Below are 13,983 nucleotides of genomic sequence, written 5' to 3'. Positions count from 1 at the left end.
GGAATTTGTAGCGATTGGCGTGGCCGTAAGAAAGGGATCTTATCACATTGTCCGCTAAAAGAAGTAGACATTTTAGTTTGGCTGGAAGATGGTCTTTCTTCTGCAGATGTTACTGTTGCTTTAACACCTACCCCACGGACACAACCTTTTTTCCCCTTCCCAACACGCCTATTCCCCTTTCCACCAGCAGCAGGCCTTTTTCCACTCATTTTGGTGGTTAACTAATTCACAACTCTGGAGTTGTTTGCACAAAAAAACAATGGATGGTAACCGAGCAGAGCTGAGTGGCCAAACTGTGGTATTAGGCCAAAACTATTGGCTGGGTTATATGCAGAAAAAAATTATATTCAATTTGCAACCTGATGGAGTTCAGTATAGATGGACTAATACAACAAGTCCCACACACAGCTAGAAGCCCAATATTTTTTCAGAGGTAGATGCAGAAAAAAATATATTCAGTTTGCAACCTGATGGAGGTCAGTATAGATGGACTAACAGAGAAAGTCCCACACACTACTAGAAGGCCAAATATTTTTTCAGAGCTAGATGCAGAAAAAAATTATATTCAGTTTGCAACCTGATGGAGGTCAGTATAGATGGATTAATAGAACAAGACCCACACACAGCTAGAAGCCCAATATTTTTTCAGAGGTAGATGCAGAAAAAAATATATTCAGTTTGCAACCTGATGGAGGTCAGTATAGATGGACTAATACAACAAGTCCCACACACAGCTAGAAGCCCAAATATTTTTTCAGAGGTACTGTAGATGCAGATAAAAATTATTTTTAATTTGCAACCTGATGGAGGTCAGTATAGATGGACTAACAGAGAAAGTCCCACACACTGCTAGAAGGCCAAATATTTTTTCAGAGCTAGATGCAGAAAAAAATTATATTCAGTTTGCAACCTGATGGAGGTCTGTATAGATGGATTAATAGAACAAGACCCACACACAGCTAGAAGCCCAATATTTTTTCAGAGGTAGATGCAGAAAAAAATATATTCAGTTTGCAACCTGATGGAGGTCAGTATAGATGGACTAATACAACAAGTCCCACACACAGCTAGAAGCCCAATATTTTTTCAGAGGTAGATGCAGAAAAAAATATATTCAGTTTGCAACCTGATGGAGGTCAGTATAGATGGACTAATACAACAAGTCCCACACACAGCTAGAAGCCCAATATTTTTTCAGAGGTAGATGCAGAAAAAAATATATTCAGTTTGCAACCTGATGGAGGTCAGTATAGATGGACTAATACAACAAGTCCCACACACAGCTAGAAGCCCAAATATTTTTTCAGAGGTACTGTAGATGCAGATAAAAATTATTTTTAATTTGCAACCTGATGGAGGTCAGTATAGATGGACTAATAGAGAAAGTCCGACACACTACTAGAAGGCCAAATATTTTTTCAGAGCTAGATGCAGAAAAAAATTATATTCAGTTTGCAACCTGATGGAGGTCTGTATAGATGGATTAATAGAACAAGACCCACACACAGCTAGAAGCCCAATATTTTTTCAGAGGTAGATGCAGAAAAAAATATATTCAGTTTGCAACCTGATGGAGGTCAGTATAGATGGACTAATACAACAAGTCCTACACACAGCTAGAAGCCCAAATATTTTTTCAGAGGTACTGTAGATGCAGATAAAAATTATTTTTAATTTGCAACCTGATGGAGGTCAGTATAGATGGACTAACAGAGAAAGTCCCACACACTGCTAGAAGGCCAAATATTTTTTCAGAGCTAGATGCAGAAAAAAATTATATTCAGTTTGCAACCTGATGGAGGTCTGTATAGATGGATTAATAGAACAAGACCCACACACAGCTAGAAGCCCAATATTTTTTCAGAGGTAGATGCAGAAAAAAATATATTCAGTTTGCAACCTGATGGAGGTCAGTATAGATGGACTAATACAACAAGTCCCACACACAGCTAGAAGCCCAATATTTTTTCAGAGGTAGATGCAGAAAAAAATATATTCAGTTTGCAACCTGATGGAGGTCAGTATAGATGGACTAATACAACAAGTCCCACACACAGCTAGAAGCCCAATATTTTTTCAGAGGTAGATGCAGAAAAAAATATATTCAGTTTGCAACCTGATGGAGGTCAGTATAGATGGACTAATACAACAAGTCCCACACACAGCTAGAAGCCCAAATATTTTTTCAGAGGTACTGTAGATGCAGATAAAAATTATTTTTAATTTGCAACCTGATGGAGGTCAGTATAGATGGACTAATAGAGAAAGTCCGACACACTACTAGAAGGCCAAATATTTTTTCAGAGCTAGATGCAGAAAAAAATTATATTCAGTTTGCAACCTGATGGAGGTCTGTATAGATGGATTAATAGAACAAGACCCACACACAGCTAGAAGCCCAATATTTTTTCAGAGGTAGATGCAGAAAAAAATATATTCAGTTTGCAACCTGATGGAGGTCAGTATAGATGGACTAATACAACAAGTCCCACACACAGCTAGAAGCCCAATATTTTTTCAGAGGTAGATGCAGAAAAAAATATATTCAGTTTGCAACCTGATGGAGGTCAGTATAGGTGGACTAATAGAACAAGTCCCACACACTGCTAGAAGGCCAAATATTTTTTCAGAGCTAGATGCAGAAAAAAATTATATTCAGTTTGCAACCTGATGGAGGTCAGTATAGATGGACTAACAGAGAAAGTCCCACACACTACTAGAAGGCCAAATATTTTTTCAGAGCTAGATGCAGAAAAAAATTATATTCAGTTTGCAACCTGATGGAGGTCTGTATAGATGGATTAATAGAACAAGACCCACACACAGCTAGAAGCCCAATATTTTTTCAGAGGTAGATGCAGAAAAAAATATATTCAGTTTGCAACCTGATGGAGGTCAGTATAGATGGACTAATACAACAAGTCCCACACACAGCTAGAAGCCCAATATTTTTTCAGAGGTAGATGCAGAAAAAAATATATTCAGTTTGCAACCTGATGGAGGTCAGTATAGGTGGACTAATAGAACAAGTCCCACACACTGCTAGAAGGCCAAATATTTTTTCAGAGCTAGATGCAGAAAAAAATTAGATTCAGTTTGCAACCTGATGGAGGTCAGTATAGATGGACTAATAGAATGATGCTATGCCCAAAAGATTTTACTTCACTAGGTGCAGTAAAAAAATTGGTATTCTATACACAGGTGGTATATCTTGCAACACAGATAGGCTACTCCACTGACTAACACACTCTGCAATAGGCCAAAAAGGATTAGCTTTGCTAGATTCAGCCAAATGCTGTGAAAAAAACTTGCACAGCACTGGCACAGACCTGCCTGGCAAAAACTGATAGGAACTGATGTAACCTAGTCCTGAAAAGGACTGCAATTACAATTAGTCTTTACTCCCACAATCTATCTATTTAAGAGCACAGACCTGCCTGATAAAAGTCGTAGGAAATGCTGTAACCTAGTCCTTAAAAGGACTGCAATCACAACTATTCCCTACTCCCAAGCTATCTGTATATTTGTGCGAAAATTGGCTTGAAATTAACAAGGTATAGCGCACACAGCAACAGCGGTGCCGTCTAACACGCAGCTGCAGCAGTGAGAAAATGGTGGCGACGGGGAAAATGGCTTGGTCTTATAGGGCAAGGACATGTGACATACACTGCCAATGACACATGCCCTTGCTTGTGTGAAAAAAAGCACTTCGCTCCGTGTGTGCGCTGCTGATAGGCTGACAGATTGCACCTCCCCACTGCAAATGCGGGAAAGAGAAAAAAAAATGGAGATCTTCATTGTTCCTGCAGAGATCCATCCCCTGCCCTTCCCCCCACCCCGCTGTACACTCAAACTGCGTATTAACATTAATTTTCATCATTACTGAGAAAAAATCCAGTTATGATTTTGGTGCACGAACAGTTATCAAACATAACCTCGAACAGCCGAATTTTTCTCAAATTGTTCGTGTTCGCCGAACGGCTCGAACACCGCCCAAAACAGCTCGAATTTGAGATTGGCGAACAGTTCGAGTAGAACAACGCTCATCTCTAGTGATTATGCAGGATTGATAAGAGCCCAGAGCTGAGAAGAAAAGGGAGGAAGGTAAGCAGCTAACTGTTGAATAGTAATCAATGGACTGGAGAGAGGTGACTGGTATGTTATGACTTAACTTCTCTCCTGGAATCTAAGTAGGGTCTGGCTCCATGGAAACCAACTGTACACTGTGAAAGATAAAAGCTGTCATTGCAGGAGATAGAAACAGCTGATAGAAACAGATAGAAAAAAATTCAAATGCTAACTTGTTTATTTTCATGCAGTCTAACTAAACCAATTTAATAACTTGAGAGTAACCCTGTAACATACAAAACTGTTTTGGCCTTAAAAATTGTATTTACTGCTGAGGAATAAAAATAAATACCATACAAATTGCATATGGATCACAATACAGATAAAAAAGTGTCCATTTTTTCTGAATGACAATCAAATGATTTTTATATAAACATGTGTGAACTTCGCCTTATAAAGAGTTCCAAGTGGAGCCCTTTCTCTATCACATCTATATGGTCTAATGCAGAAAATGTTTTAATGAGAGGACAACATCTTCACTCCTTTAAAAGTCTACTGGCATCAAAATGGCAGATACAAACTATTCCTAGCTTTGATTTCGATGATATTTGAGCTATGTCCATTTTTTTCGTCTGTGTGCTCAAATGAGTTTTCAAAATTTGTTCACCTAAAAAGTCATTCGCATATTATTTTTACTTCTGGAGGATCTAACATCTCGTTTAGTAGGTTGTATTACATGAAACCGAACTTAACTTAAAAAATTATGTATTCTGTAAACAATGAAAATTTTTTGGGAAACGTGACCTCTGGCAGTTTCAGTAATATACCCAGCGGACCGGGCTGTGTATGAACATTAAGTCAAGGTACATAATTGAAATACCTCTTGGGATATTGTGATACGTGCTATAGATAATTCCTGTGAGAGATATTACATGAACTCTGGTTTCATCATTTTTGTCTTTAATTTTTTTTTACTGCAATTGAAAAGTGGAGTTTAATCTACTAGTGGCCAAAGCATGAAATGTTGAAATTCCATGATATACTGGGTCTTGTTTGAATATCCTAATACTGTAATAGTTGGAAATGACCAACTCAATTCCATTTCTATGTGTCATTGAATTTCCTAATACTGTTTTCTGGATATATGACCAACTCAATTTCAATGTGTCAGTTATCCACTGGTTATCCACTGTGGCAGCCACCCTACCACCCTATCTCAGGAGAAGAGGGAAGTGTTTGGGGATAACACTTCGTGATTAAAGGGGTTTTCCAAGAGTGTAATAAAATGGCCTCAGCACATAATTCAAACAACAGCCCATTCTGGACACGTGTCAAGATGGCCTGTAGTCTGAAGAAACAGCTCCTGATACCTGAGCCCTGCATCTCAACTGACAGGAGCTGGATTGTAAGCACATATACCAGAGCTGCCGAAGAAGCGTGTGACAGGAGAATAGATCTTCTCCTTGACTGATTGACCGAGCAGAAGATTTATTTCTTCTTCGGTCATACACTTCTCCAGCAGCTCTGGTATGTGTGCTTAAGATTCAGGTCCAGCTAGTTGAGACGGAGTTCTCAGGAGCTGTATTTCTTCACATTGTGGCGCTTTCGGACATGTGACTAGGATGGGCTACCATTTGAATTATGTGATGAGGACCATTTTATTAAATTCTTGGAAAACCCCTTTAATGAATGCTGACCGAACATTTGCATTAGCATATGGCACAGGAGTCAATAAAAGTTTATACTCTTTGTTATGATTGTGACTTAATTTGTCTTAAGTGCTGTGGGTGCGTAAAAGCATTTCCAAATCTTCTGCCTCCCTGGCTTTATTGCCTGCGCAGCCCCTTCTTCCTCGGCTTACTGGATTGTCTACACAGGCAGTGAATAGCCAGACAAGCACAAGAAGGTGGAGATGGATGGCACAATACAGCCAGGGAGGTAGAGACTTGGAAAGTGCTCTGATCCCACACAAGACTCATTTGCATGTGAATTAAAACAGCATTCTTTAGTCAGGGAGCAACAGATTTTATGAGTAAGGTGTAGATGACATTATCTTTCAGAGAGCAACATGATGATATAACCAATTTGGGGGTGATCGATATCCTTAGGGCTCACTCACACAAGAGTGTAACTCGGACGAGTGCAATCCGATAAAAGAAGGGATTGCACTCGGACCAATGTTATTCAATGAGACAATGCAGATTTGGGGGACTTTTTGCAGCTGTATTCGAAGTGAGAAACAAATTGCAGTATGCTGCGATTTCACTCCGAAATTGGATGGGTGTGAAAAAAAATCGGATGTTATACGGACCATCAGTACAGCATCCGATTTTTACGGATACATTGCATTTCTGTAAAATAGAAAACTGTAAATGGTCCTGTAAAAGATTAATAGCTGCTGAGTAAAAAAACAGATTGCACACAGATGACGAGTGAAAATAAATCATCCAGCTCTTGTGACCCCAGACTTATACTATGTGGCAGTGCAGATCTGTGTTTTTTTTCTGATGCAGATTCAGCATGAGAAAAAATATCTGAGAGTGGCTCCGCAAATTGGACCATGCACACCCATTCAAGTCTATGGGTGCATGTAAAACATCGGGCTGCAGTCAGATGTCATTCGAGCGCAGTCCAATTTACACAGACACAGAGAATGGAGAAGATGGAGACATTAAGGTCTCCGTCTTCACCGCACCTATGCTGCGATTCTTTCATCCAAGAGAATCAGATCACAGTAAACTGACAGAGTTTATGCCAAGTGTCATTTACATAATCGATCTGATTCTCTCGGAAGAGAGAATCATCGCTTGTTTGATTGTAGCATTGTTCAGAATTTTACATCAGCATTTGTAAGCCAAAACCGGGAGAGGAACAATCAGAGGAAAAGTATAATAGAAACAAGTCACCAATTCTGCATTTATCACCCACTCCTGGTTTTGGCTTACAAATAGTGATGTAAAATATTGACCAAATGCTAAACATGGGAACTTGGCCTTCGGGCTCGTGCATATGGCCATATTTTTCGTCCAAGTGCGATATCAAAACATCGGATCGCACTCGGACCAATTCTATGGGCCCATGCACATGTCTAATTTTTTCTTCAGACCAAGCAAACACGAGGAAAAAAACTGTTGCGTGCCCGAGTTTGATCTGAAATTCAGATAGCACTCAGCCATGCAAGTCAATGAGTCCATGAAAACCACAGAATAACAGAATAAAGAAGATGGAGACTCTTTTTTCTCACCCAACCTAAGTGAAGGCTTGGACTTATATCCAAATTGTAATGACTGCAGGTTCCTGGCTTGGAGTTTAAAGGGTTATTCCCAGAAAACAAGTTATCCCCTATGCACAAGATAGAAAGAACTTGCTAGTAGCTGGGGTCTGATTGCTAGAACCCCAGTGATCCTGAGATTGGTGTGCTGGAACCCTGAAACAGGGCTCTGCTGCCCCCTCCTGAATGTAGCAGAGGAGTGCATGTTTCGTCTCAATTTTTTTCCTTTAGGCCACGGCCCCACTATCAGTATTTGAGCCAAAACCTGGAGTGGGTGATAAATGCAGAATTAGTGCACTTGTTTCTATTATACCTTTTCTCTGATTGTTCCTCACCTGGTTTTGGCTCCCACTCCTGAGAAAAAATACTGACCGAATACTGACCGAATACTGATAGTGGGGCCGTGGCCTTAAGGCTGCATTCACATGTTGCAGTCACATTGATTTCTTTTGTTTCACCATTTTTCCATGATTGTGAAAATTAGTGAAAAAAAACTGCAATAGTGGCAAAATGGCATCGCTGTGGCAAAGGGTGAATGCTGCCCTGCAAAGTCCTAAGCTATTGGAAAAAAATATACATTACATAACGTTTGTTATAAAATTGATATACACAAATGAAATGGATTTTCTATAATCACAGGATGGCATACAACTTTACTATCACTTTGTTAGGGACTCTGTCTTTATTCCAGTAAAAAAAATTCCATAATAGAGGCTTTCCCCAGTCTATTTCTTCTAGCTGCATTGATATCAGAATGCAAGTGATTTGCAAAGTTTCAGAACTTACCAAGTTGGACAAAATTCTTATAAAACAATGAAAGTTTAGTAATTCTATAAAAGGGTTGTGAAATACTTTTATTTGTTAGATGCCTGATTTCGGTCGAATAGAAATGTGACCGCTGCAACCATTCACTGGCCGAAACCGTGGCATAGGAATTGTTCACTGCTGCCGCCGCTGATTGACTGCAGTGGTAACAATATGTCCCAGCAAGAGAAGTTGTCTTATCTGGAAAAATCACTGCTGGTGTCTCCATGCTTACCTTGCTGTCCACTGCCAGTTGTCAAGTACACTGCTCAAAAAAATAAAGGGAACCCTCAAATAACACATCCTAGATCTGAATGAATGAAATATTCTCATTGAATACTTTGCTCTGTACAAAGTTGAATGTGCTGACAACAAAATCACACAAAAATCATCAATGGAAATCAAATTTATTAACCAATGGAGGCCTGGATTTGGAGTCACCCCCAAAATTGAAGTGGAAAAACACACTACAGGCTGATCCAACTTTGATGTAATGTCCTTAAAACAAGTCAAAATGAGGCTCAGTATTGTGTGTGGCCTCCACGTGCCTGTATGATCTCCCTACAATGCCTGGGCATGCTCCTGATGAGGTTGCGGATGGTCTCCTGTGGGATCTCCTCCCAGACCTGGACTAATGCATCCGCCAACTCCTGGACAGTCTGTGGTTGAACGTTGGCGGATGGAGCGAGACATGATGTTCCAGATGTGCTCAATCGGATTCAGGTCTGGGGAACGGGCGGGCCAGTCCATAGCTTCAATGCCTTCATCTTGTAGGAACTGCTGACACACTCCAGCCACATGAGGTCTGGCATTGTCCTGCATTAGGAGGAACCCAGGGCCAAATGCACCAGCATATGGTCTCACAAGGGGTCTGAGGATCTCATCTCAGTACCTAATGGCAGTCAGGCTACCTCCGGCGAGCACATGGAGGGCCGTGCGGCCCTCCAAAGAAATGCCATAGAACATCAGGATTGGCAAAGTCGCCACTGGCGCCCTGTGTTTTTCACAGATGAAAGCAGGTTCACACTGGGCACATGTGACAGACGTGACAGAGTCTGGAGATGCCATGGAGAGTGATCTGCTGCCTGCAACATCCTTCAGCATGGCCCGTTTGTCAGTGGGTCAGTAATGGTGTGAGGTGGCATTTCTTTGGAGGGCCGCATAGCCCTCCATGTGCTCGCCAGAGGTAGCCTGACTGCCATTAGGTACTGAGATGAGATCCTCAGACCCCTTGTGAGACCATATGCTGGTGCGGTTGGCCCTGGGTTCCTCCTAATGCAGGACAATGACAGACCTCATGTGGCTGGAGTGTGTCAGCTGATCCTACAAGATGAAGGCATTGAAGCTATGGACTGGCCTGTCCATTCCCCAGACCTGAATCCGATTGAGCACATCTGGGACATCATGTCTCGCTCCATCCACCAACGTCACGTTGCACCACAGATTGTCCAGGAGTAGGTGGATGCTTTAGTCCAGGTTTGGGAGGAGATCCCACAGGAGACCATCCCCAACCTCATCAGGAGCATGTCCGGGCATTGTAGGGAGGTCATACAGGCACGTGGAGGTCACACACAATACTGAGCCTCATTTTGGCTTGTTTTAAGGACATTACATCAAAGTTGGATCAGCCTGTAGTGTGTTTTTCCACTTTAATTTTGGGGGTGACTCCAAATCCAGGCCTCCATTGGTTAATAAATTTGATTTCCATTGATGATTTCTGTGTGATTTTGTTGTCAGCACATTCAACTTTGTACGTACAGAACAAAGTATTCAATGAGAATATTTCATTCATTCATTCAGATCTAGGATGTGTTATTTGAGGGTTCCCTTTATTTTTTTGAGCAGTATATAATCTGACTCTAGCAGTAGAAATGACCAGATGTTCTACAAGAAATGGTGGGTCCTTGTGTCTCTCTGCTCCTGCTCTCCTGCCAAACTGCATACAGTATATGCACTAATAGCTGTTGTAACTTGCTCTGGAGTATTGCAGCAGCAAGATCATACTTTGGTCCATCCATCTTTTGTGTGAAAGGACAAGTTCACTTTAACTTGACAACGGTCCTCCCTTCTGAAGACAGACATCCCTCTTCTACAAGTCATTGTTTATAGCACCAATGACTACAGTACTGAAGATATTTTACATCTCCCAGCTTTATTCTACGTAATATAACACGTAACATGTTTAGAAATTTGTTGATATTTTCTCAATTTGAGTGAGTGATTTTTCAAAACTCTCCAAGAGCCAAGCTCTTCATCTGCCTCACAATCTGCTAGGTGCGGAGAAAACATTTTTTTTAATCGCTAAAACTCTAATTGATTATTTTGGAGTGAGATAAAATAAACAGGATATAAAAAATGTTTAAAAAACATAAGGAACAAGACAAATGATTACATTATTTCACTTGCTGAGTATATATCACTTAGGATAATTTCTCATCTTTTTTTCAGTGTTCCTTTTCCTGTGGATAGGGGTTTTAGTTTCTGTAGCTCAGGATATGACTGCAGAAACCGCTACTGGTACACCAGACCCAACAGGTACAACTACATGCTGTAAGGCTTTAAATGAAATATATAATATTCTTAAAAACCTGTCCACAGCCACCAATACAACTAAAATAAGTAAATAATGCATATAATACCCATTGTCCCCTATCCTCCCCATTGGTCTTCTCTTTACTTTGGATGCAATGGTGACGTCACATATACCCAGTGTGACTGCCAAGGAGATCAGGGACATGATGCTGGAAAGACGGGAAGTATATGAGTGATCATATATTATTCACTTATTTCAACTATAATGGTGACTGTAGGCAGTTTTTGGAAACCCCTTTAAAGGGAATCTTTCAGTGAGATTTACCCTCCTAAGGGCTCATGCAGACGGCCGTAGGTGCTCTCGTCTGTGAGAATCGAGCCAATTACGCAAATGACACTCTGATCAAACTCTGATCAGAGTTTGTGTCAGCATAGCGTGACCAGATTCTCTCCGAGAGAATTAGAGCACTCTGTGAGGAGAAGATGGAAAACAAAATTTCTCCATCTTCTCCATTGTGTGAGTGCGACAAAATCGGACTGCACTCAGATGACATCCGAGTGCAGTCCAGTGATTTCTACACACTCATTGAGTTGCATGACCGAGTGGGATCAGAATATCGAATTCAACTCGGACATACAGCATTTTTTTTCCTTGGACAGACACAGATAAAAATATTGGACATGTGAGTGCCCCATATACTAACATTGGTCCAGGTGCGATCCGATGTTTTGTCGGATTGCACTCGGACCGATAATACAGCCATCTGTACAAGCCCTAAGCTGTCTACATTGGCATGCAGGTCATAGAAAGTCGAATGAAGTGATACTTTGATATCTGCGATCCAAAGTCTTATTCCAGAGAAGTACACATTTTTATTATATGTAAATGAGCTGTTAAAGGGACCCTGTGATGTGAAAAAACACTATTAACCTGCAGATATGGGACTAATCTGCAGGTTAATAGTGTCCTGAACCGGCCTGGCATCTGCACTTACAACTCCACTGCCGGGAGGAAATTAACTTTATTACTCCCGGCAGCGTTCGGGTTCCAGTCATGGAGCTGGCGCCAACACGGGCTCAGTGACTGCTCTGTGTAAAGAGGGCGGCGGATGTAACCATGGCCCCGACACTGACTGACAGCTCACTAAGCATTAGGGCCGGCTGTCAGTCCGTGCCAGGGGCATGGTTACAGCTGTCACTCTCTATACACTGAGCAGTGACTGAACCCACACCTTGACTGGAACCTGAACACTGTCGGAAAGAATAAAATTCATTTCTTTCCGTCAGCGGGGCTCTAAATGCGAAGCCCAGGCAGGCTCAGGACACAATTAACCTGCAGATTAACCCCATAAATCCAAATTAATAGCGTGACAGGTTCCCTTTAAGATCTATAGGCAGTACACAGATCTGCATGAAAATCTGCTTCCAGAGCTTAATTTAAATGAAAGGGGGTGTTACCAGTGTGAGACATGTAGTGACTGACAGTCTGCTCTCCTGATCTACATGTCTCTCACTGGTAACGCTCTCTTTCATTCAAAATAATCTCTGGAGGCAGATTCTCAGGTAGATCTATGTTCAGTTTATACATCTAACAGCTCATTTACATATAAGAAAATGTGGATTTGTCTGGAATAAGACATTGGATCACAGATATCAAGGTATCGCTTGTTAAACATTCTATGATCTCCATGCCCATATAGATGGCTTAGGAGGGTTGATCCTACCGACACATTCCCTTTAAGGAAAACATAATATAAAGATTATATTGTATATTTTGCAAACCTATATAAGAATCACTTTGTACCAAACAGAATTAAAACTCTAAAGGACAAATGATGGAAATAGAACAGCTCTGATTTATTTTTCATATGTTTTTATGTTTTTTTTAGGTACTCCACCCATGGGAAATACTGATATGTCAGATCATGCAGGTCATACTGCAGCAACACAGATTCCAGTAAGTATATTTTGTTCATTATGTTGTTTGGTAACAAAGCTGAACTTTGATGTCAGAAACCAGTATAGAGAAGTTCAGAAGAATGAAAAGAGTTATAAATTGTCATCAGTAAGCTCCCAGGTTTACAGTGATACACAGAGGCTGTAGAAGCCAAACAGTCAAAATTTTTAAGGTAACTCAACTGAAAAAATATATACTCTGCCAAAAATACATGCATTTAAGTAAAAATGATGCTCCATTTTTCTCTCCGCTTTGTTAGCCAACCACAGCTCCACACTTGGAATGCTAGTTTTATATATTTATCATATAGATAACTATACAGTATATATGAGTCGGTCGACAGGGGTAGGGGTACTCGGATACCGGGATGGATGGGTTACTTCTGTGGGGATCACGGTTGGTCGGTTCCCGGTTCCGTGCCCTGGACCGTCAGTAAAGGGATGGGGGTGAGGATGATGGGAGTATTGTGTCCTGACGCCTCCTGTGGTAACTGGTAAAATTGGTTACCAGCGCTGTGTATGGTTGCTGAGGTGATCGGCATACGGCTTGTACGAACGCTATAGGCAGTAATGTCAAAGTAGGCACACACACACATTAAGTCTTTGTTTCAGTACCTTTCTTTTACTGATGTCCGGTAACAGGTACAGTTCAGGAGGGTAACCAGGTTTTCGGTGCAGGTAGAGATATTCACCCTGGAGATTTGTGAGGCCTCCTCTAACAATGTGTGTGTTGTTTGGGATCAGTCCTGCCTTAAGCTGAACCTGCCACCTTTTACTTTCTTTGGGGTCCTTCTCCACAACTGACAATGAGGACCTTTCCTTGGGGCTACCAATTCTCTTTCTGGGCCCCTGGTCCTATACTTGGTCAAGTTTGGCAACTCTTTCCCCTTCTTCTTCAGGGGGAGTAGATCCTCCTGATCTGTCCGGGTTTTCTATGCTATTCCTGAATTAATAGCAATCTCGGACTCCGGTGTCCGGGTGAGCTAAAGGGATAATAGTTTTGTCTCGTTCTTTCTCCTTCTAGCCTCCGTCCCTCTCTCTAGGGCGCTTCACAACACAGACCGGTTTCCTAGTTCAGGGCTTAACTGGTCCCCGGCCAACAGCTCTCCGTCTCTCTCCTACTTCACCCGTCTCTAGACTAACTGCAACTTTGCTGTCTCCCTGGAAACTGACTCCTCCCCTCAGACCTGGGGTGGAAGGCGCTGTGTGTGCCCAAGTGTACATCTCTCCCTGCACCTATGGATCCTGTGGTAATCCCCCGCAGGGGTGCCACATTCCCCCCTAGTTAACTTCAGTCCTCCGGGACTGAAACATTTTTTTTTTTAACAAAGATAACATAACATTTACATTTA

The 13,983-nt window shown here is 41.4% G+C and overlaps 1 protein-coding gene across 1 annotated transcript in view; it reads left to right on the top strand.

Annotated features, from left to right (window-relative positions):
• Nucleotides 1-13,983, top strand: part of LOC141252837 (uncharacterized) — a 165,931-nt gene that overhangs the window by 64,025 nt on the left and 87,923 nt on the right. The window contains exons 3-4 of the mRNA XM_073670595.1: nucleotides 10,592-10,678; nucleotides 12,565-12,632. Coding sequence (XP_073526696.1) covers nucleotides 10,592-10,678; nucleotides 12,565-12,632 — 155 coding nt within the window. The remainder of the gene's footprint in view (nucleotides 1-10,591; nucleotides 10,679-12,564; nucleotides 12,633-13,983) is intronic.

The sequence above is a fragment of the Phyllobates terribilis genome, unplaced genomic scaffold, assembly GCF_046119375.1.
Source record: "Phyllobates terribilis strain yellow unplaced genomic scaffold, ASM4611937v1 Scaffold_2__4_contigs__length_985480577, whole genome shotgun sequence".
Taxonomy (NCBI): Eukaryota; Metazoa; Chordata; class Amphibia; order Anura; family Dendrobatidae; genus Phyllobates; species Phyllobates terribilis.
This window is presented reverse-complemented; position numbering and strand designations above follow the sequence as displayed.